Source organism: Lacerta agilis, chromosome 1, assembly GCF_009819535.1.
Source record: "Lacerta agilis isolate rLacAgi1 chromosome 1, rLacAgi1.pri, whole genome shotgun sequence".
NCBI lineage: Eukaryota > Metazoa > Chordata > Lepidosauria > Squamata > Lacertidae > Lacerta > Lacerta agilis.
In genome coordinates this window covers 123889018-123914271 of record NC_046312.1, presented here as the reverse complement: position 1 = coordinate 123914271, position 25254 = coordinate 123889018, and the positions used below count along the sequence as shown (strand labels likewise).

Sequence of the window (25254 nt, the reverse complement as noted above, 5' to 3'; positions counted from 1 at the left end):
AGTGTTTCAGTATTAAACATTAAATATAATTTATTGAGATATATATACATATATATATATATATGGGGGGACACAAACACAGAATCTTGAAGGAACAAAATAATCTCTCTATATGGCAATACTGAAAGAAAATGAAATTAACTGCTGATTCAGAATTCACACCATAGATCTACTGTGGTGAAAAAAAACAATAAGGTGCTTTCTAACAGAGAAGAAAACTTACATAAAGCAAAAAATGTATATTTATGTATGAACAAACACACACACACACACACACACTGCCAGAATCACTCATTGATCTTTTTAGAGTTGCCCTCCACCATGTCACTGACCGGTAAATAATAAACCTTTAAACAGCTCACTAAAATGCTCCATCCAGAGGAGAACGGAGGACTGTGATGCTATGGATCAATCTTGGCTGAATATATGGCAAACTCTGTTTTCCGCGTTCCACCCCAACGGGAACGAACTTATACTTCTCTGAGGGAAGTTCTTTTTGGTGGCGCATCTGACTTAGGTCCAAGACGCCCGCTCGGTTCACGCACCAAGGGTCGTAGATTTCTTCCGTTGGGCACGGATGAGGAGGGTGCACCATCTTCATGAGTTTGGGCCGCATCACAACGCCCAGCAGATCTTTCTTAAACGACTCCCAGGAGTTCTGTCTGAGGAAGACTTGACACAGCTCGTCATCACTGAAAAAGGGAAATCAAAATTGGACACGGTAACTAACAGATTTGGCTGGCAGGCATATCTGTGGAATGGAAAAGCTAAAGTACACAAAGGATTCCATAATCATATAATAAGAAAATCTTTAATAAAGGCATGGGAAAAATATAAAGAATTACTGGAACCCAAAACTCCGTGGTGGCTATCACCCATTGAAGCATTATCAGTTAAAACGTCAACAATGAAAGAAACATGGCTAACATACAGAGACTTACTGACAGAACAACAAGGAAAGTTAAAATTGAAAGGCTGTTTTGAAAACTGATTGGTGTCATTTAGCTTCTGTTAATTTGTTATCTTGATTCCTAATTTTTCCGGTAAGTTTCACCATTTCTGCACAGTCCGTAAGTTTTTGTATCCATTCTTCTTTCCATCTTTGGGCAAATAAAATTCTTGTCGCTGTAGTCGCATACACAAGTAAATTTCTATAATGTTTAGGTTCGGTTCTGTTCTAAACCTGCTTCTCATTGGCTCCAGCAAACCACATGCTACTGGAAGGAATTTTTTATTTTATTTTGTTTTGACTATGGCAGACCAACACGGCTACCTACCTGTAACTGGAACCACATAATATCTGATCACTCCGTACAGATACAGGGGAATAGGTTTGTCAAAGGGTCCTCAAGCTTAGTCTACAACTTAGCACCTGTGTTTCCCTTATTATATAATGGGTTTGTCCCCATACATCACAACCCTCCAGTATGTATCTCGAGCCAGCCCATGCCAATGCTTCAGTTGTGCTTACCTGGGATATTTCATCTTTATTTTGCCAAATTTTATCATTGTGGCAGCATCTGCCCATTCCTCAACCTTCTCCTTTTTCAAACGGATGATCTCTGCCCCCTGACTGACCAAAACTATGACACGACTATCTTGCAGATTTGCCTGAGAAGAGATGCAAACCATGAGGAGATCCTTTCATCAATCTTTGTACAACTTTTGAACAGACCACCTTTAAAAGTATCGTATTTGCAGAGTCTGATTTAATTCGGTTTGGGCTGCCGAATGCTTGCCACTCCGTTTGTATGTAACTGCTGAATGCAAGACATTTTCTGGATACAAGGGGCTGGAGTGAAGGAATACCCAAGGCCTCTTTCATGAACGCAAACAGAGATGCAAGAGGCAAGATGTCAGTGTTTTTGGATAGCAACTACTGTTTTGTTCAGTTCTTCACCAGCCAATTAGTTCAACAAACACTCATAAGTAGAAAGATGTGCAATTTCTTCATTAACCAATCTTTTTTTCAAATTGATATAATATACATGAGAATTAAAAAAATACTCTGGAACAGTGCTCATGCGATTATCTGGAAACACTGTTCAGCAGAGTTCAGAGTTGGACATCAGAATTGGACATTTGCCGATTACACAAAGCTTGACAAGCTTGATCTCTGCCGGGTAAAGTCTGGCACCGTGACTTATTCAAGGACTTTCAGAGACTTCAGTTTGATAGTTTTGATGTTTTGCATTATTCCATAAAATTTTCCGTACTGTAAATGTTTCTGGCCACCGTGCTGCTTTCAATATTGCTGAGTCATATTTTGCAACACAGGGGTTGGTTTGTTTGTTTACATATAGTCCCACCACAGCCACGAAAATGTCCGGCTCCATAAGGCTACAATATACTTACTATCATTTCACCTTTGCGTAATTCATCCATTCTTATGTATACAGCTGCTGCAACAGAACTTGGCATCTCTCCATAGGAAGTAGAGTACATGGGTTCCTTTATTAACTCTCCTGATACAATCTTTTGAACAACCTCCGGATCGTCGTCCCCATGGTGCTTATGAATGAATGAACTAGAAATTGAAAAGTGGGGGGAATGCTTGTTTGTTTGTTTGTAAGTTTCGTAAAACATATACTCCACCTCAAAGCTGTTTACAAAACAATAAAATGATAAAATCATCACTTAAAAAATTTACAACCATAATTTCAAACGTACAGAAAGTTAAGAGCAGGATAAAAGAGACTAAGGCAATTTAAAACTCAATGAAATGTTCTAAACAAGTTATGGGGCAAATGATGCAGGTTCTAAGTTATTTCTGTGAAATCAGAGGCAGTGTGGTATAACCACCTTGTATGTTTTCCCTGGTGCTGAGGCATGAAGGTAAAGGTAAAGGGACCCCTGACCGTTAGGTCCAGTTGTGGACAACTCTGGAGTTGCGGTGCTCATCTCGCATTACTGGCCGAGGGAGCCGGTGTACAGCTTCCGGGTCATGTGGCCAGCGTGACTAAGCCACTTCTGGTGAACCAGAGCAGCGCACCGAAATGCCGTTTACCTTCCTGCCGGAGCAGTACCTATTTATCTACTTGCACTTTGACGTGCTTTCGAACCGCTAGGTTGGCAGGAGCAGGGACCGAGCAACGGGAGCTCACCCCGCCGCGGGGATTCGAACTGCCGACCTTCTGATCGGCAAGCCCTAGGCTCTGTGGTTTAGACCACAGCACCACCCACATCCCTCTAAACATCTGGGTAAAGGTAAAGGTAAAGGGACCCCTGACCATTAGGTCCAGCCGTGTCCGACTCTGGGGTTGCGGCGTTCATCTCGCATTACATCTGGGTAGGTTCATCTAAATATGAATGGCAGGCACCAAAAAGAATGCAGTGAAAGTGCCTGGCTTGATATCAACAGGCAAGGAGTTCCAAAGTGTAAAGGATTGGGTTATTACTAACACAGTGCAGGTATTATGAAGCACCTGTAAAAGTGCCAAATGCAGGCTGCTCTTTGATGGTTCACTGTGCCTTTTGAGACACAAGAAACTTTATCTCGAATTTTTGCACACTCATCAGAGTGAACAGATCTCCCCACCTGACATTCATGTGATCTCAGGTGAACGACAGGTGGACATGGTTAGCCCAAAATATTATCGCAGGCCAAATCCAGAGGCCAGATGGCCCCAATTAGACCCCTGGATTGGCGGTTCCACACTACAGGTTTATCCCTTTGCTGTCAGGGTCTGGGCAGAGGAGGAATGGTGGAGACCCCCTCCCCAGCTTGACCCTTCTAGGGAGGAGGAAGAGGAAGACAGTTTGGATCGGGGTAGGCAACCTAAGGCCAATCGCCTTCTCAATCCGGCCCACAGACATGTTTTTACATGAGTAGAATGTGTCCTTTTATTTAAAATGTATCTCTGGGTTATTTGTAGGGCATAGGAATTCGTTCAGTTCCCCCCCCCCCAAAATACAGTCCGGCCCACCACATGGTCTGTGGGATGGTGGACTGGCCCACAGCTGCAAAAGGTTGCTGACCCCTGGTATACCAGAAGGCAACTAATCCAAAATGAAATGCTTCCAGATATTTTGTGTAGCTCACCTGCATAGCTGACATAAAACAGCAGAACCGCATGAGCCAGATTTCAATCTTAGCAATTAGAAAAGGTGACAGATTTACAACAGGGGTTGGAGGGAGGTCACAGCTCAGAGGCAGATGAGGGGGGAAGTTGGGAAATAATGGTGGAGAAGGAGGAAGAGGAAGCACTAGGGGGGGCGACAGCTGACGGACATCGTGTCTTTAGAAAGCATTCCAGACCTTCCATCTCCCAGATCCCGCCAAGCCTTGAAAGTAGGAGAGCAAAAAGCTCAAAGACAGAGGGCACATAGCAGCACCCGTAGGAGAGACAATGAGAATGACAAATGAGGAAGTGGGAGAGACAGGGGGTGGAGATTCGCCATTGTCCAAGAGGCTGGGTTCTATAGCCTCTCTCTGTCAATCTATATATATATAAATGTTCCCATTGCGTGTGTGGTGGTTACCAACTTGCTCCGTAACCGCTGGACCAAACAGCATCAAATTAGGACACAGCATTCCATGACCATCAGGGAATAACTTAGGATAATTAAATTTCAAAAAAAACCACACCGGACATACCTAAAATAAAGAATAAACACACAAAAAATTGGCGCGCCTATTAGATGTCACCAGCAAAACATCGCCCTCTAGTGATGGCTAAACTGGTACTACAGGCACAAAAGCTAAACATTGGCACCACAATTAGACGTCACAGGCGAAACATCGCCCTCTAGCAACGGCTATACTGGTACTGCAGCTAATACAGCTTCCCCCTGGCAGAGCTCCGTCGGCCATTTGCGAGATCGCAAACCGGTAATTGAAAAGGGGGGGGGGACGGAAAAGAGAGTAATTGAAAACGTGGGGGGCAATGAGGGTAATTGAAAACGGGGGGGGGGGCGAAAAAAATTGAAAGCGGGGGAAAAGAGGGTAATTGAAAACGGGGGGAGAGAAGGGGCAGACGGAAGTTGAATGGGGAGGCTGAAAAGAGGGTAATTAAAAACGGGGGGGGGGAGAAGGGGCAGACGGAAGTTGAACAGGGGAACTTTTTCAATTTCACAAAATCAGCCACAGCAACGCGTGGCCGGGTCAGCTAGTACTGAATAAAAAGCGGATGGTAAGAAACATTTCCATGTCTTTGTACGTTCCTGGCAACCGGCTACTCAACCAGCCATTTCCCTTGCACTCTCTGCCTCTAGGAAAACAACCGGGAAAGGCCCCTCGCCCCCCCCTCGCCTCTCACCTTTTGTCCACGTTTAGCACGACGCTTTTATGCTGCCTGTTGAAGAGACTGTCCTGCTTCATGAATTGGTAATACTGTTCATTCCGCTGACCGATATAGTAGTCTTTGAGGTCCTTCAATCTCTCCCCGCTATAGGAATTCCACATCGTGCTTTTGAATCTGTCAACGCACGCAATCTCTGCATAGGAAGAAAAGCATCTCTGAAGCTAGTTACGTAAAAAAAGCCATCGCTTCCCCCCCCCCTCTCTAAATTTAATTAAAGGAAAATTCAAAAAGTTATTGCACAATAAAATTACATGTTTTAAAGGATGGGAGTAGCTCAGAAAGTTCCTACTTTCAATGTTTTTTTACACTGCTTTCACATATCAGGTTTTTAATACTAACCAAGCCTTTTCAGAAGTACCGTATTTTTCGCTCCATAAGACGCTCCTGACCATAGGGCGCACCTCGTTTTTAGAGGAGGAAACAAGAAAAAAAAATATTTTTCTGGTTTTCCTCCTCTAAAACCCATGGGGTTTTTTTAGAATCAGCTTAAAGTTTTGCAACTTTTTTTGCAAAACCACTAAGCACCAGTAGAAACCAGTACAGACCAGTAAGCACCAGTAGAAACCAGTACAGACCAGTAAGCAACAGTAGAAACCAGTACAGACCAGTAAGCACCAGTACAAACCAGTACGCACCAGCAAGTAATAGGAAGCAATTTTTTATTTTTTATTTTGTTTTGACTATGGCAGACCAAAACTACCTACCTGTAACTGAGTTATATATATAACTAATATATTTGTTTGTGAAATAAGTATTTCATTAGCATTCTTACAAGGTGATGTGGTGTTCCAATCAGTGAAACAACATAGATTGGCATGTTTGATCCAGATAGCAACTTCATCCTTGTCTCAAAATGGACAATGCTAATTAGGCATTTTGGAGCTCCTTTACACATCCAAAGGTTCACATTTTGCCGGGGGAGAGGTGAGGGACTGGGCCAATGAGTGGGGCATCCAATGGGTCTACCATATCCCACATCACCCGCAAGCTGCAGGCCTTATAGAGCGCCTCAATGGTCTCTTCAAGCAGAAAATTACTAAACTTACTAAAACTTACTAAAAGTTACTAACTTACGCAAACTTACTAACTTACGCAAACTTACTAACTTGCGCAAACTTACTAACATACTCAAACATACTAACTTACTCAAACTTACTAACTTACACAAACATAATAACTTACACAAACATACTAACTTACTCAAACTTACTAACTTACGCAAACATACTAACTTACTCAAACATACTAACTTACTCAAACTTACTAACTTACGCAAACATACTAACTTACTCAAACTTACTAACTTACGCAAACTTACTAACTTACGCAAACATACTAACTTACGCAAACTTACTAACTTACGCAAACTTACTAACTTACGCAAACATACTAATTTACGCAAACTTAATAACTTACGCAAACTTACTAACTTACGCAAACATACTAACTTACGCAAACTTACTAACATACTCAAACTTACTAATTTACGCAAACGTACTAACTTACGCAAACGTACTAACTTACGCAAACGTACTAACTTACTCAAACTTACTAACTTACGCAAACTTACTAACTTACGCAAACATACTAACTTACGCAAACTAACTTACGCAAACTTACTAACTTACGCAAACTTACTAACTTACGCAAACTTACCAACTTACGCAAACTTACTAACTTACTCAAACTTACCGTATTTTTCGCTCCATAGGACGCTCCGGACCATAGGGCGCACCTCGTTTTTAGAGGAGGAAACAAGAAAAAAATATTTTTCTGGTTTTCCTCCTCTAAAACCCATGGTTTTTCTTTAGAATCAGCTCAAAGTTTTGCAGCTTTTTTGCAAAGGGAAAAGCCCTGCTTTTTTGAGGATCAGTTCAGATTTGTGCAGCTTTTGCAAAGGGGGAAAAGCATTGCTTACAAACCAGTAAGCACCAGTACAAACTAGTACAGACCAGTAAGCACCAGCAGGTAATAGGAAGCAAGAGGAAAGCCAACCAGTACAAACCAGTAAGCACCAGTACAAACCAGTACAGACCAGTAAGCACCAGTACAAACCAATACGCACCAGCAAGTAATAGGAAGCAAGAGGAAAGCCAACCAGTACAAACCAGTAAGCACCAGTACAAACCAGTACAGACCAGTAAGCACCAGTACAAACCAATACGCACCAGCAAGTAATAGGAAGCAAGAGGAAAGCCAACCAGTACAAACCAGTAAGTAATAAATTTATTATTATTATTATTATTATTATTATTATTATTATTATTATTATTATTATTATTATTATTATTTCCCTCAGAGAATTCTGGGTACTGTAGTTTGTTCAGGGCTGCTGGGAACTATAACCCCGTGGGGAGGGAGAAAATAGGCTTCACATGTTGCACTGCATATTCAGCACATGGTGTCCCCCAATGAATCCTTGGAACTGTGAAGGTGCTGGGAATTGTAGGTCTCTTTGGGATAAACTACAGTTTTGGGGGGAAGCAGTGTGATTTAAATGTATGCCATGCAGTGCTTTTCCCCCCTAAAAAAAACAAAAACATTTAGGGGTTCTCTCATTTTCCTACTCATATTGAAATACTGCCCCTAAATGAGGCCAACGGTTCACAAAATGTTTAGGGGTGTGTGTGTACCTGTCAGGGAACGGCCCCCGACTCAGCGTAGGATGGTGGAAGGGCTCTCTGCCTCGGGATGTTCTCAGCAACACCTGAGAAGCAGCACTTCCTCGTCTAGCGGGAGCAGCAGCGCTGCCTCAAGTGGGGAAGGGGAGGCGATGCAGGGAACTGGCAGCCAAGGCTCTGGGGAGGTTAAAGAGACCTCGCACCCCTTTGGCGCAGAGGGAGGGACGCCACTTCCGTCCCCCCAATTGCGCAGAGGGGTGCCACGTAGGGAAAGAAGGAGGGGATTTCGCACTCCCAAACACTTATGCTGGGGGAGAAACTGGAAAGGGGCACTCCCAGATTCTGCCGAAGGATGAGACGGACGTGAATTTCAGCTCTGCACTGTAAATAGTTTGCACAATAAAACGTTTAAAAAGGAAACGACGGAGTCCGGCTGGTTACTCATGAGCAACTAACTGAGGACCTTACAGTACCCCCGCATACCCCCAGGAAAAAAAAGCACTGGCATGTTCCTCCCAGTCTGCTTCCTACGTATAGTTTTTGCTAAATCTGCTCCAGATAGAAATAGAAACCATGCAATTGCTGCCATCTATGAAAAGCCATGAGCAAAGGTCGGCCTGTTTTTGTCTCTTTTTTTGCTTGATTTAGGAGAGCTTCCAGTTCCAGCGATTCTTTGTTTTGCTATTTTTATTCCGTTTTATGTTTACTCTCCTCTCCATAGTGCACCGTTTCGTGGGAAAAGAGAGTTTTGGCACATTCTATACTGCTTGGGTTCCACGCTTTCTTGGAACGGCCTTCCTGCCAAGATCAGCAAAGGAGACCTAGAACGTTGGCCAAGGCAAACAGAGAGGTCTCAGAATGTGAAAGCAACTCTTGCTTATGCCGTTTTGCTTGATTTTGGGGTGTCCAGTGAGAACACTCTCCCAGTACCCTCATCAAATGCTAATTTTCTGGGGTCTTTGAGGCCATTGTGATAGTTAAATTGGAATCAATGTAACTTGGGTTATATATATTAAAGTGTGGGTACAACTCTTTAAACTGTTGAACGAGGTCCATAATGGAAAAAGCTGGAATATAAGAAATAAATATTAAAATAAGACGGAGCTATCCAAAATTGGTGAGTTGATTCTGCTTCTGCATTAAAAACAAACAAATACACAATTTGGTGTATGTATCAGGGCTTTTTCAAGCCAGAACTCGCTGGAACTGATTTCTGGCCCCTCTCAGGTGGGCACCATTGCCCTTCTAGGAGAATGAGGAAGGTGTTCAAGGTGAGTTTAAATTCTACTCAATATTGATACAGAGCCGATTCCAACGTATAGTTAGCAGAGTGAATACTTAAACATGTTCTGGTACTCAGAACAAATTTTTGGGCTCAGGATTCCCAAAAAAATAGACGAGAGGCAATTGTATTTCATCCAACAGAGCTTTACTGCTACTGAAGGCAAATGAGCATAATGGTCACAAATCCAATACATTCAGGACTGGCACTGTCCATAAGAAGTCCAGTTGCAGCAGACTTAACTTAAACTTACAATCATAGAATCATAGAGTTGGAAGAGACCACAAAGGCCATCCAGTCCAACCCCCTGCCAAGCAGGAAACAGGTCTAAAACCTTAACACTAAGCATTCTATGTACAAAACACACCAGAAGGAAGAGAGATAGAAAGAGAAAGTGAAACCCAGGCTCCTTCTGGCCTTACTATTATAGCCAGCATGACCTTGGCAGAAGAGATAGCGGAACCAGTTTAAGCCAGCTGTACTCAGCTTCTCGGAAGGAATAACCCAAACACCATGAACCTTCTGCTTGTTTCTTTCACACAGAGAAGCTTTCAGAACCCTCTTGAACTAATTAGAATAGGAAAGATCTCTATACATCAGATCAATACTTTCTGCACTAAGAAATGCAAACTGACAAGTTCTGGCACCACTTTTTCGAGAAAAATAGCACTGTGTACATTAGAAATTTATTTCGCTGAGACCAGCATAACAATCATCTCTGGAAAGTAAGATTAATACTATTTTATGTGTTTTTTTGCAGTACATTTTTCCATCATGGAACTCAAGGCAATGTGTACATGTGGTTCTCAGATGGTCTCCAATCTATCGGCTGACCAGACCTGGACCCATTTAGCTTGAGCAAGGCAGTAGCCTTGTGTACCTGCAAGACCATGCGCTGAGACCAGGTGCCATCCTGGCAACGGAGAAGTCCTGGTGAATCACATGTGCGTAAAAAGGCAAACTCGTAACATACCAGCTGCTATGCGGCGCTTCTCCATCATCCGCAGCTTGCGTTTGGGGAAACACAGTTGTTTTGAGATCCACTTATGGTAAGATGGACAGGTGCTGAGATCCACCAGTCGCAAAACCTCACAAACACCCTGATGAAACAACGACAGAAAAAACTACTGCTGAGTTGATCATATGGGCCCATAGCCATGCACATCTTCCCAAGATTAGAACACAGAGGAGGGCAGAGGAGTAAAAGGAATTGACCTGATCAATAAACCTTGACAGTTTATAGTAAGTTTCTCGAGGAATACAGCAGAACCTCGGTTGTCGGACATAATCCATTCCGGAAGCCCGTTTGGCTTCCAAAACGTTTGACAACTGAGGCACGGCTTCTGATTGGTTGCAGGAGCTTCCTGCGCTCAAGAGGAAGCTGCGTCGGACATTCGGCTTCTGAAAAATGTTCGAAAAACGGACCATTTACTTCCAGGTTTTCAGTGTTCAGGAGCTGAATCGTTCAAAAACAGAGCCGTCCGGGAGCCGAGGTTTGACTGTACTGCCATCTACAGTGTCTTATTAAGAAAATAATTTACATGGGGGGAGTTGCCTAATTAATCAGGGGCACTAGATTAAAAGGATATTGAATTGATTACTCCGATTAACTAAATTAGAAGCTGAAACCTTAGTTCTAACCCTACCAGGGCACCGTGTTAACTCTTTCCCTTTGTCCAGCATCACATTCCACTCAAGATTGGCCCTAGTATGAGACAGAACGAAGTGGCCTATTCTTGGATATCATGAATGGACAGCAATTTGTTGTTCTTGCTTTTTGACTGATATTCTGCCACAGAGAGGCACTTGTGAGATTTTCTGCCTCATGTGCCAAAATACCAGTGTTTGAAACGCCCACTGTTCTAGGCGCATTTTGCAAGAGGGAATTTCATGAGTGCGAGCAGTTTCTGAGCTCTGGGCGCAGATTATCTAATTTCAGATTAGAACTGCAGAGTGGAAGGAAAGGAGGACCTATTTTCTGCCTCCCCTTTTCCAGCTACTCTCTGTAGACTGGAGAAGAGACCCTCTTATGAATATTAGGGGGCTTGGGCAGAAGAAGGAGTAGACCATTTGAAAAATGGACATAATATTTTAGCCGCAGTTCATTCAGCTCCAGCTTTGTATTCTTGTTATATTCTTATTGTATTCTTGCCCTACTTGCCATACACCTGTGTTTTCCCGGATATTTTGCCGATTCAGCAGAAATCTACCCGGACGCCATTTCGCTGCCCGATTCCCAGACGTGCAACGGGACTTTCCTCTTCCTCCCCCCCCCCTGCAAGGGGGTTCAAGGGGCTAAAGGCAGCGGAAGAGGAAAGGGTTGTTTCACAGCACAAGTTTGTTGCCTGAATGAAACTCCAGCGTTGGATACAACCCATCATCTGCCCAGTCCATAATATTCTAGAGCCAGGCAGCAGAAAAGTGGCCACAAGTCCACACAGTTATTGTTTGTCTTTGGAGGTTTCGTCCAATGTTGCTTTGGAGACTTTTCCATGCCAAGGTGGAGACCCCCTCTGACTCCAGATGACCCCCCAGGTGGAATAATGACTTGTGACGTGTTACGGGATTGAAATTGGCCACAACTTTATTAAACTTTCAGATGTAGGAAGACCTTGGCTTAGGCATTGGGCGTTTATCCCTCCCAGTCCCTGGCCGGGGATCTGGGGCACATCAGGGTTAACCAATCTGTCTGGGGATTGGGCTGGCTCTGGAAGACGTATGTTTAAGCAGAGAGCCCACCCCCCATTTCACCGTAACACAGGGGAGTGCACTTACAACCATTCAGCGTAGGGCCAGTGCCTCCCCTCAACATGACCCCTTTAACGGGGAAACCTGGGATCGCCACCGCAGGGGTGTGTGTCACCGCTTCATGCCCCTCCCCCATATAGGGAAGATTGACTAAAGGATTTCGCTCAAGGCCCCAAACCGCCAAAGTTGTGACGTTTTGCTACGGGGAAGGCGAAACCTGCCAATGCAGGGTAAATTCCTTCCCGGTCCTTTAGCAGCAACCATCGTAAGACCGTAGCATCGCCCGCATACCTGTTAAGAAGTTAACCTGCAATAAAAATCCTAAACAAAAGGAGGGAAGGGCAGTTGAAGCTCTGGAGCCGACTGAGAGCTCCCTGGTAGGCTCCGCCCCCTTTTTATGCTAACAGAGCAGACCAGAGTGAAGACTACTCCTTCTTGGTCTGCTCCCCTGGCTCCGCCTCCCCAGTCACGATTGGTTATTTGAACTGAGGTTTGGCGGGAACCTCAAGGTTCGTAACTTGGGGAGAGCGGTCTGCTGGGAGTCATGGAGGATGGGGGACATGTGCAGGCATGCGAAGGGCGCCTTCCGTTTGATGTGGAGAGCAGTCATTATGCTCCGACTTCTGCTTTGTGCATGGACTTGTAAATAAAAGATTTTCACAACAATACACGCCCTGCCCCCCAGAACTGACGTCCAATATGCTCACCTCCAAAGGAAACAGACCCCCCCCCCCCCCGCAAAGGGCTACAGTGACATCCCCACCTGCTGGGAAAGTAAAGCATATCATGAAGGATTAATCACAAGCTGGGGACCCAGGTGGCGCTGTGGGTTAAACCACAGAGTCTAGGGCTTGCTGATCAGAAGGTCGGCGGTTCGAATCCCTGCCACGGGGTGAGCTCCCGTTGCTCGGTCCCAGCTCCTGCCCACCTAGCAGTTCGAAAGCACATCAAAGTGCAAGTAGATAAATAGGGACCTCTCCAGCGGGAAGGTAAACGGCGTTTCCGTGCGCTGCTCTGGTTCGCCAGAAGCGGCTTTGTCATGCTGGCCACATGACCCGGAAGCTGTCTGTGGACAAACGCCGGCTCCCTTGGCCTATAGAGCGAGACGACCGCCGCAACCCCAGAGTCGGACACGACTGGACCTAATGGTCAGGGGTCCCTTTACCTTTTACCTAATCACAAGCTGAGCTCACCTTTGTAATAAATATCATCATGGACGAATCTGGGATGTCGCTAGTAATCACCTGCCCATAGTGGGACCTCTCGATTTTGCAATAGTAGGCTATTTTCGCTACTGAAGAATCGGGCAGCGTTTCGAAAAGGTCGACGCTTCTGAAAACAGGAGGGATACATGGGAAGCTTTCATCTGCAAGGGTTTCAAGCTGGCAACCGTGGTTTCATTGTCGAGGTTTCATTGTTGAGAGGAGGGAGGTGTTAGAAAAATAATGATAGAAAAAGGACTGGAAAGTGCTGGGAATCTGCATATTGGGTCAGAATGAGCAGTGCTACATTAGGCTTACTGGGAAAGAAGGTTTTTTAAATTTTATTTTAAAGCAACTCTTTTTTTGGAACTGTGCTTCTTGTGACAACGGAACAGCAACCGACTCAGACTTTTCATAGTAAAAGCACTCCTGTATCACATAAGGCTGCACTCGCGGTGGGAAAGCTTAAATGTACACTGTCATTAGAGGCCGTGACGCAAAGCCCGGCTTTTTAAAGGAGCCGGGAAGAGAGCAAAGGGACGCAACAGGGAAAAGGAATAACGCAGAGAGGCAGTGGTACAGAGTTACGCAGGGATATGTTACCTCAGGAATTCATATCGGTATTTGAACTCTCGGTTAAGTTCCTTGTCTAGCTCGTAGGCAAAAAAATCACTTTTGTCCACCACCAGCAGTTCCGTTTCCTCCAGGCAGACAACGGTGGCGACCCTCCTTGTGTTTTGCAAAAGGGCAATTTCCTAATAATAAGCAGGAAGATAGGAATGAATCTGGGCAGCACAGCCAATAGTAGGTGCCTACAGCCAGTGATATTTCAAGTCAATCTGGGATTATTCACTTTGCGGTTCTTAGCAATGCATAGCTCCACTATCTCTTCCTATTCTTGCATCATTTTTTCCCCCCTTTCCTCATCCACCTCCTGCTTTTCCTTAGGACATCCCTACTTTCAACAGAGAAATGTTGAAGGGTATGGAGTTATGCGACCCCGGAGCCAAGAAGGCAAGTAACTATACAATCTTTAGGAGACCTCTGAAGGCAGCCCTGTATAGGGAAGTTGTTTAATGCTTCATGTCTTCATGTTGGAAGCCAACCAAAGTGACTGAGGCAAACCAGTCAGATGGGCAGGGTATAAATAATAAAAAGTGTTGTTGTTGTTGTTGAATAGGACACCCCTATTTTCATTGGAGAATTGTTAGGGGGTATGATTTTCTCTTGCCCGCTGTGGCTTCCAACTCTAAACCATTGTTTCCACAGCACCTCTGCTCTTTTCACGGCAGTTTTTCTCCTTCTCTGGCTACTGCACTACTTTCCTAGACTCTAATTTTTCTGTTTGCCCTACCCCTCTCTATCTGAGCCCAAGAATTTGTTCTGAGTACCAGAACTGAACTCAGACCCTGGGATTCCATGTTGATGTAAAGGTCCATGCATTTTAAAAAATATATAAATACTGATATGCATGATTAATCCAGAATGTGGCAGCTGGACGGGGGACTGGGAGTGGCCACTGACACCATATAACACCAGGCCTGAATGACCTACATTGGCTCCCAGTACGTTTCCGAGCACAATTCAAAGTGTTGGTGCTGACCTTTAAAGCCCTAAATGGCCTCGGTCCACCCCCATCGTTCAGCCCAGACACTGAGGTCCAGCTCCGAGGGCCTTCTGGCAGTTCCCTCACTGCGAGAAGTGAGGTTACAGGGAACCAGGCAGAGGGCCTTCTCGGTAGTGGCACCCACCCTGTGGAACACCCTCCCATCCGATGTCAAGGAAATAAACAACCACCTGAGTTTTAGAAGACATCTAAAAGACATCACCTGTATTGGGAAATTTTGTATGTCTAATGTTTTATTATTTTTAATGAGCTATAAGCTGCCCAGAGTGACTGGGGAAAGCCAGCCAGATGGGTGGGGTATAAATAAAATTATTATTATTACAGATTAGCACTTACACCAAAACAAGCACCTTTCCGAATTGTAGTTGGAGCGGCTTCTACAAATGCGCTGCTACCATCCTCGTCATCAGTGATAGCAACAGAACCACAATAGATGAAGTAGAAACTGTCTGCCCGGTGTCCCTTTTTGATGATGACTCTCCTGCGACCAAACCTAGAAAGCGGACAACCAGAAAAAATAATTAGCTAGTGGAAATAAACATGAACCGAAAGACGTCGGTCACTATCATACCCTTCACCAATTCAAGAGCTGCTTACAGATGCAACATAGGTTAAAAAAAGGTTAAGGTAAAGGACCCCTGGACGGTTATATCCAGTCAAAGGCGACTATGGCGTTGTGGTGCTCATCTCGCTTTCAGGTTGAGGGAGCAGCCAGTGTTTGTCCACAGACAGCTTTCTGGATCATGTGGTCAGCATAACTAAACCGCTTCTGGCGCAACAGGACACCGTGATGGAAACCAGAGCACACGGAAACGCCATTTAACTTCCCGCCACAGCGGTACCTGTTTATCTACTTGCACTGGCATGCTTTCCAACTGCTAGGTTGGCAGAAGCTGGGACAAAGCAACGGGAGCTCACTCCATCGCAGGGATTCGAACCACCGACCTTCTGATTGGCAAACCCAAGAGGCTCAGTGGTTTAGACCACAGCGCCACCTGCGTAGGAACGGTACATCCGGATTGAGTTGTACACAAATCCCATTTAGTAACTGTACAATCCACACTTTGTCATGCGGTCTGCCGCATACAGCAAACCACTGCTGCATCTGTTTCAAGCACGGGAGTTGACTCCAATTTAAAAAGCAGCTGCTGCAACATCCCCAGTTTATGTTTGAACTGGGGGCCGAGTCTCTGCTTCTGCTGCTTGCCAAACCCTGGTCCCCGCTCTCCTCCTCGGTAACCCATTAGATCTTAGGCAGCTGCTACAGACATACCCTCCAACATTTCTCCAATGAAAATAGGGACATCCTATTCCAGAATAATAATTTTTACTATTGATACTCAGCCCATCTGACTGGGTTGCCCCAGCCACTCTGGGCGGCTTCCAAGATATATAAAAGCATAAACAATAAGCATTTTTTTAAAAAAAAAACTTCCCTATACAGGGCTGCCTTCAGATGGCTCGGGAGTCAAATAACTCCATACCCTCCAACATTTCTCTGAAGAAAATAGGGACGCCCCAAGGAAAGGACATTCTAGGATCAAATCAGAAACAGGGACGGCTTTTGTAAATCGGCTTTTGTCCCTGGGAAATAGGGGCAATTGGAGAGTCTGAATAGACCGTGAGATCACCAGGGAAGAAGAAGAAGAAGAAGAAGAAGAAGAAGAAGAAGAAGAAGAAGAGTTTGGATTTGATATCCCGCTTTTCACTACCCGAAGGAGTCTCAAAGCGGCTAACATTCTCCTTTCCCTTCCTCCCCCACGACAAACACTCTGTGAGGTGAGTGGGGCTGAGAGACTTCAGAGAAGTGTGACTAGCCCAAGGTCACCCAGCAGCTGCATGTGGAGGAGTGGAGACACGAACCCGGTTCCCCAGATTACGAGTCTACCGCTCTTAACCACTACACCACACTGGCTCTTCCTCATTCCCACGCTGTTCCTTCTGCTGTTCTTCGTGCCAAGCAATGGTGGCGGATGCCATGGGTCCCAAGACCTGCCAGCCCCTACTTCCTTCTCCACACGGCTGGGCTGACTCTCCACGTTAACTGGCACTACCAGAAGCAGAAGAAGCAGATTGCCAAGCTGGTGGGCTGCAGTGGTGCCAGCTAGCCTGTCATTCTCAACTCCAGGGACAGCTTTCCCTTTTTTTGCAGGAAATTCCCTTATTCCAGTGCCGTTTCCCACTGCAAAAAAAAAGGAAGGTTGACAGCTATACTGCAAGCGCCGCCGCGCTTCAAAACAGCTGAGGAGCTGCAGCTAGAGAAGAATGTGCTGACCTGGCTATTGCAAGGGGTAAGTATGGGACCGCATAATAGCGATCCTGAATGCAGTGCCTGTGAGCTACCAGGCCGGTTTCAGGGTACTGGTAGAAGAATTCAGATCTCTGGACAATTCAGAAAGATGGACTCAAATTACAGAAATACACTGAATTGCTACAACAAAGCCCACCATCGCCACCCTTCCTGTTACCGTTCGAAGCGAATCACTTTGGCCAGAAGACTTTGCAGGGTTGGACTATACTGTCGAAAGCTTTCCAGGAACTGCAAGCGGTTCTGTAAATGTTTTATTTCAGAATCAGTCCTCCATGCCGGTGGCTTCTTGGTTATTTGGATTGCTCTAAAAGGAAAATGCTCCTGTGAAGATACCAAACATAGTTTAGATTGATAGACAATCATATTTATGTGGGTCAGGGAAGGCATTCCTGTGCTCCCAACTTGGGCATGATTATTGTTCTCAGGATAAAAAGCCAACTGACCCCCTTCTTGCCTTTTAGGTGCACCTGCAGAACATTTTATACAGCTGTCCATGAGACTGTCTTACACTGAGAATCACAATTCAACTAGAGAGCACTGGCTGCATTTTATTATTTTTTATTTGCCATGCATTAAAGTATATTATCCTTCATGGATCACTGCCTTGTTGTGGCAAAGAGGCTTCAATAACTCAGAGAATAACTGTGGATCCGGCTATGTAGAGACTGTGTCACACGTACTCTTGTCCTGCCTCCTATATAAAGATCTGAGGGATGAGACCATCACGCTGCTCCTATCTGCCATCCCGGGCCGCTCTTGTGAAGCCAAATTGTTTTCACTTCTAGCCGACCAGAACAGCTCAATAACAGAGAAGGTTGCCAGATTTATCGAGAGAGCAATGAGATTGAGAGCTGCTATCTGAACGACAACAGTGTAGTCATCCGGATTCCCAGCATAGGATATTATTATTATCATTATTATTAATATTAATATTTTACTATTTATGCTAAGTTCCAAGAGGCTATTACTTTGAGTTTTAATAGGTTATAAGGTTTTATTGGTAACCATATTTGTTGTATTTTTGTTGGTGTTGGTCTTTTAGATGCTATGGCCAGTCGGCTACGCAAATAAAGTTTGAATTGAAAAAAAAACTCAGAGAAGCTATGAGCTATGCCGTGCAGGGCCACCCAAGATAGACAGGTCATAGTGGAGAGTTTTGACTAAACATGATCCACCTAGAGCAGGAACCGGCAAGCCACTCCCATATCCCTGCCAAGAAAACTCCATGGACAAAAACAAGGAAATCAGCCCTGAGTGCTCACTGGAAGGACAGAACCTGAAGCTGAGGCTCCAATACTTTGATCACCTCATGAGAAGAGAAGACTCCCTGGAAAAGACCCTGATGTTGGGAAAGATTGAGGGCACAAGGAGAAGAGGACGACAGAGGACGATACTAACATGAGTTTGACCAAACTGCAGGAGGCAGTGGCAGACAGGAGTGCCTGGCGTGCTGTGGTCCATGGGGTCACACTCATACCATCAACAAACTTTGTTGGTCTCTATGGTGCTACTGGACAATATTTTATTTTATTTTATTTGTGTTCAGTCGTTCAGTCGTGTCCGACTCTTCATGACCCCATGGACCAGAGCACGCCTATTTAAAATGACGACCATACCTTGGAAGTCAAACGGAATCCATTCCGGAAATCCATTCGATTTCCAGAACGGTCAAAAACCAAATCGCAGCTTCTGATTGGCCCCGTCGGACATTCGGGTTCCAAAAGAACGTTTGCAAACCGGAACAATCACTTCCGGGTTTGCAGCATTCGGGAGCCAAAACGTCCGAGTTCCAGGGCTTTCGTGATCCAAGGTACAACTTACATCCTGAATACCTAGTGTAGAAGAAGAAGAAGAAGAAGAGTTTGGATTTGATATCCCGCTTTTCACTACCCAAAGGAGTCTCAAAGCGGCTAACATTCTCCTTTCCCTTCCTCCCCCACAACAAACACTCTGTGAGGTGAGTGGGGCTGAGAGACTTCAGAGAAGTGTGACTAGCCCAAGGTCACCCAGCAGCTGCATGTGGAGGAGTGGAGACACGAACCCGGTTCCCCAGATTACGAGTCTACCACTCTTAAGCACTACACCACTCTAGTGTAGGAGTGTCCATTGTAGGGATCCATCTCCCATTCGTTCCAGACAGCATGGCCAAATGGGCAGGGAAGATGGGAGCTGTGGTCCAGCAATATTTGCAGGGCCAGAAGTTCTCTGTGTGTGACCTATAGCATCCCTGGCCCAGAGATTGATTTTTAAAAATATATATGATTTTTTATTAAATTTTCTGTTCTACAGTGTTTTACAGTGTTGGATAAACATTTTACATACTTAAGATATCCATGGCTTCCCTTCTTCTCTTTCCATGGTTCATTTTGCATATCTTATATCCCTGCATGTTTTACAAAAACTACCAATCGGTTTTCCATTATTACATCCATCAAAACTTATTTACACTGTTGTCTTAATGCTGCCAGCGTTTTCAGCTGTACACAATTATTTTCCGTATATTCAATAAACATTTTCCCATTTTCTTTAAACGTTTGTTCTTCTTGATTTCTTATTCCAAATGTCAAGTGTGCAAGTTGTGCGTATTCTGTCAACTTACCGCTAAGTTGCCAATTTTTTTAATGTTTGGGACCTCGCTCATTTTACATTTTGGGGCTAACAAAACATGGGCCGCAGTTGTTACATACATAAATAACCTTTTTCTGACACCTGGGAATTTCAGTCTGGATTATAATAATAATAAAATAATAATAATAATATAATCTGTGACATTTTAATGTAATTTAATATTTGTTGGAAGCCGCCCAGAGTGGCTTGGGGGACCTAACCAGATGGGCGGGGTACAAATAAAATAAAATAAAATAAAATAAAATAAAATAAAATAAAATAATAATAATAATAATAATAATAATAATAATAATATCCCCAACAGAAACGACTCTGCTTTGGGCACGGGAGGGGAGTAATTTTAAACATTTTGTTCAGTTCATTATAAATCATTTCCCAACACTCTTTTACCCATTTACATGTCCACCCAGAGACTCATAAGTATGAAGCAGTGATCAGAACTACCAGAGGTAGCAGCACTGAGTATCTAGCAGGTGGTGTCTGCACATCTCAGGAGCATCAAGGCCACACACCTGCCAAAGGCTGTCGAAATCAGGTTGTGCTACTCAGATTACACAGCTTGGAGCTGTTTGTCAACTTCTTTGTTATTTTTAGTTGAGATGAAGCTAGTACATATGAGAGCCCTCCTGTTTCCTCTGGACTCCTGCCCCCCCCCATGCAGTGCCGGATTTACGTATAAGCTAAACAAGCTATAGCTTAGGGCCCCACTCTCTTGGGGGCTCCAAAAAAAATTAAAGGTAAAAAAACTGGATGTACATTTCCAAAATATAAGATAAAAAAAACAAAAATAAAATAAAACCTGAATACAGCAACAGTGTTTTCTGTTGTGTAGGCTCCTATGATGTAAGTAATGGGCCTGGCCTGCTAGCCTGCTCCCTAAAATATCACCGGTTTGCTCATTTCTATATATAGAGTGCCTACATTCTGCATGTGCAAATGGCTTTAGATACCTATTAGGTCCATAAATTACCATGTAGCATATATTCAACACAAAAAAACAGCGACAATTTGTTGTTGACAAAGGACAGCTGGACATATAAAGGGCCCCATTACCTTCAGTAGCTTAGGGCCTCATCAGACCTAAATCTGGCCCTGCCCCCAAGCCCTACCCCATGGCACTGCTGACTGGTAGCTATGCTCTCTTGCACTATGTGTAGATCTTTGGGTGTGAATCACACCACGGTGGTCCCGCAATCTCTCAACTCCTCCTCCTCCTCCTCCTCTTCTTCTTCAATGGTGGTGCTTCGAGATTGTCTCTGCTTTGATCTCATGATGGGGATATCATTTGGGAAGCAAAAGAGCATTTAAGGATTGTGCTAAGATGAGCCACATCATGGATGAGGAAGCAGGCGTGATGTATTCCAAGACGACTTCTCAAGGAAGAAGCAGTGTCACCCTTGGCTTATTAAACCACTTTCCCCAGTATTAGCAAAACACACCAAACGGATATATTCAAACAACTGAACTAAACTAAACCCACAAACACAAATGCCTACTGTTACTGTAGGGGCAAGAAAAGACATAAGATGGCTAGTCCTGACCTTTGAAACACTGAACTCATGGCGATCAAACACAGCATGGGTAGTTTTCTTGTCCTGTAAGTGAGACAGTGAGCTGCAATTAATTTCGTTATGCATCACACAAGAAGACAAAGCTTAAGTACGCTAGCTCTTTAAAACAATTTTATTTTAATTAAGAAGTCCTATGACCCTTTAGCGTTGGTGGTATAGTGGTGAGCATAGCTGCCTTCCAAGCAGTTGAGCCGGGTTCGTTTCCCAGTCTTTCTAGGGAGAGAGTCTTTCTAGGGCAGTGTTTTTCAACCACTGTTCCGCGGCACACTAGTGTGCCGCGAGATGTTGCCTGGTGTGCCGTGGGAAAAATTGAAAAATCCAAGAAAATTACTTTATATATAGTCAATATAGGCACAGAGTTAAATTTTTTAACATTTTCTAATGGTGGTGTGCCTCGTGATTTTTTTCATGAAACAAGTGTGCCTTTGCCCAAAAAAGGTTGAAAAACTGTTCTAGGGATGTGGGTGGCGCTGTGGTCTAAACCACAGAGCCTAGGGCTTGCCGATCAGAAGGTCGACTGTTCGAATCCCTGCGACGGTGTGAGCTCCCTTTGCTCGGTCCCTGCTCCTGCCAGCCTAGCAGTTCGAAAGCAGGTCAAAGTGCGAGTAGATAAATAGGTACCGCTCCGGTAGGAAGGTAAACAGCGTTTCCGTGCGCTGCTCTGGTTCACTAGAAAGCGGCTTAGTCATGCTGGCCACATGACCTGGAAGCTGTATGCCGGCTCCCTCAGCCAGTAACACGAGATGAGCGCCACAACCCCAGACTCGTCTGCGACTGGACCTAACGGTCAGGGGTCCCTTTACCTTTACCCCTTTATGACCCTTTAAGGACTTATACGTCTAAGCTACACAAGGTCCGGTGCAGTTTCAAATTGGATGGGGGAGGGCATGTTGAGATTACTGCATCCCAGGGGGTTGGACTAGATGACCCTTGGGGATCCCTTCCAATTTACAGAGAATCTGACTCTGTTTCTATTCTATGATTTCAGCACAAGTCAACTTCATTGGGTGCAGCAGGTTCCTCAACATCTGCTTCAAAGGCTCAGTAATAAATTATTATTATTATTATTATTATTATTATTATTATTATTATTATTATTATTTATACCCCTCCCATCTGGCTGGGTTTCCCCAGGCAATCATAATTATTTTACTAAATAGAAAAAAGCACCAATGAGCAACGAGAGCAAGACTAAACACAAGACTTTTGGCGGTGTTTTTTTTTTTTTTGGTTTTTTTTTTTTTTGCAATATTCCTTACTTCCTCAATCTCCGCACGAGTGTCTTTCTCTATCAGGTGGAAACATGAGAATCCTTTCAGTCCACGCCGGAAGCACCGACATACCCTGATCATCAGGATAACATTCTTACCAACCCTGGTGAAGTTCTTTGGAGGTGGGGGAAGGACAAATGCAATGAAAAAACAATGGTGTCACTTCTGTTTTGAGGAGAAAGGATAGAGATAGATAGATAGATAGATAGATAGATAGATAGATAGATAGATAGATAGATTAGATGAATAGATTAAATTAGATACACACAGAGAGAGAGAAAACCAGAAGGCTATAAAACAAAAACTACCATGTTCCATTTCTTAGACTAATACAATATCAGATTTTCCCCTTTTCCTTCCATTTCGGTGTTACTCTTTTGTCCTACCCAGGGCCGGCCCACTCATGAGGCACAGTGAGGTGCCCACCTCAGGCGGCAGAATCCACAGGTAGCCTGATAGATAGAGAATGTCAGGTTTCGTTTTTGGTGAATAATTTTACTGGTACCACAACCTTTGAGGTGGCCAAATTTCTTTTTTTGGCCCTTAAACGACGTAAGGTTAAAATCAATAGTATTGATATGGGTCTTTATGTATAATCTACTTTTAGTGTATGTTTTAGTGTAAACCCCTCTGAGTTGTCTCAGGTTTTTTAAAATTTGTTTGGATAATGATTGTGTTCTGACTGGCGGTCGAATAAATTGTTGTTGTCACAGGGGCGGCAGATCCCCATGTAGGTCTTCGTTCCTCCTTTGTTCCCGATGTAAATCTCTACACAATACCTTCTTCCCTGGAGGGGAGACGGGCACCGTTTTGTGGTTCGCCTCAGGCGCCAAAATATATTGGGCTGGCCTGCTGTTTCATCTCACCTCTGAGGTATCATTGCTCCTCACCCATCAATGCTCCCTCTTATCCAACACTGCATCCCCCCCCCCAAATTAAAACCAATTTTACGGCCGAAAATAAGGCTCCTTCTTCAGGTGACTTTGGCCACCAGAACCTTGTAGTTTTACTCTTTGAAAGACCGCAGAGACGACAAGCCTAAAAACACACTTTATCGGGGAGCGAGTTCCATGAAATTTATTGGGACTTGCTTGTGAGAAGACATGCGTAAAAGATCAGGGCTGTTAAAAATCCATCTGTTTAGCTTGGTCTTCTCTGATAAATCAGTTTTATACTCCTCCTCTTCCTCAGCCGATTCACATTTTTATCTCTTACATTCCTTCCCTCTTTAGTGTGCTCCTGTCTTTCATTTAGAGCCAGTTAAATTTATTCATTTATTTATTTTTGCTAGTCATTGCCTACCTCCAAGTTGGCTCAGACAGAAAATTAAGTGCCTCACGCAGGGAATAATACATACCTGAAATCCAATTCGCGGTCCCCTTGAGTATCGTCGAGAGTCTATTAAGACAAAATTACAAAAGCCTGTTCTTAAAATCTTTGATCTGAACTTTGCCCACCTGTTAAGAGAATGACAAGTTCGTTTCCTTTCCCTCAACTTATAGACAGGTGAGAAGATACCTTCTAGAGCTTGGGATAATTTCGGTTTGACTTTTTTGGGCTTCCTTTCCCAGCTGCGCTGTGGTGCCTCCCATATTCTTCCGGAGGACCCCACAATCTTGAGAAGAATTTCAGGGTATACCGATCTTCTACAAGACATCCTCATTAAACCATTGCTGTCCAGTTTTTGTTTCCTGTGCTGTCCTCCTATGGGTTTCTTTACCAGACCTAATTTATGTGGATTATTTTTTTTGGGGGGGGGGGGGGGTAATAAAATTCAATTGTGACCTCAGCCTAGCCCAGGGGTCAGCAAACTTTTTCAGCAGGGGACCGGTCCACTGTCCCTCAGACCTTGTGGGGGGCCGGACTATATTTTTTTTGGGGGGGGGGAAATGAACAAATTCCTACGCCCCACAAATAACCCAGAGATGCAGTCAAACAGGAAGCCATTGCAGTCAAACAGGAAGTGATCAGCATGCTGCTTTCAATCTAGATTGATTCTAGATCCTGCCACCCACAAGCATAGCTGTCAACTTTTCCCTTTTCTTGCGAGGATTCCTATTTGGAATAAGGGAATTTCCCTTTAAAAAAGGGAAAAGTTGACAGCTATGCCCAAAAGTGTGACAGTTGCATGCATTTGAAACCCGTGCCCTTGCTTGGGTTACCCATGCCTTAACTCCTCCACACATGCCCCTGGCGAATGAAAAAGGAAGTGGCAATTGCAAGCTTGGAATATGCCCACCCTTGGCACCATTGGGCATCCATACACACAATTGCTGCAATTCTATTTTAAACAAACAAACAAACACCTGACTTTATTTTTAAAGGTTGTTCTGAGCCCACGGGAAAGAGTGCGGTATAAATATACCAGCTGCACCAATGCTAAGAGACAAGGCTCCAATGGGCCTGTCCGTGGCTATTAGCTATGAAAAGCAAAAATTTCCGCAACAAAATGTTGCAGCATGAAGTGCTTCTGTTCAGGATGCACCATTCTATTCCCTCTCTAGACCGATATTTGGTTTCTCAGAACTGTCAGTCAGCATTCTGTATCTAGCGAACATTCCAATGGGTTGCTTTTTGTTTTTGTTTTTGTTTTTGTTTGGGGCAAGTTCCCAAAAATGGGGGGGGGGGGACGAATTCCCCCTAAATGGTTTTTTTTTTTTTCCAATTCTGCAAACTCTGAAATTCCCTCG

General features: G+C 44.2%; 1 protein-coding gene across 1 annotated transcript; it reads right to left on the bottom strand.

The window, feature by feature from the left end:
* Window positions 1–349: 349 nt before the first annotated feature.
* CNBD2 (cyclic nucleotide binding domain containing 2) lies at window positions 350–24750 on the bottom strand. Its single transcript, XM_033152215.1, has 12 exons — window positions 24727–24750; window positions 22553–22678; window positions 21264–21317; window positions 17252–17415; window positions 15120–15276; window positions 13760–13911; window positions 13148–13286; window positions 10180–10306; window positions 5259–5436; window positions 2356–2527; window positions 1472–1611; window positions 350–692 (listed from the first exon to the last, which is right to left on the bottom strand). Exons 1-12 carry the CDS (start codon window positions 24748–24750, stop codon window positions 362–364), a joined length of 1764 nt encoding a protein of 587 aa, XP_033008106.1. The 3' UTR covers window positions 350–361.
* Between the last annotated feature and the right edge of the window lie 504 nt (window positions 24751–25254).

Excerpts from the sequence above, each read along its gene's own strand:
- CNBD2 (XM_033152215.1), bottom strand. The coding sequence starts at position 24,750 with ATGTGTGGAGGAGTTAAGGCATGG. Across the intron at positions 1,612-2,355 it reads TACGCAAAGGTGAAATGATA|GCAAATCTGCAAGATAGTCG; the intron begins GTAAGTATATTG and ends ATCTCTTCTCAG. Across the intron at positions 693-1,471 it reads ATAAAGATGAAATATCCCAG|TGATGACGAGCTGTGTCAAG; the intron begins GTAAGCACAACT and ends TCCCTTTTTCAG.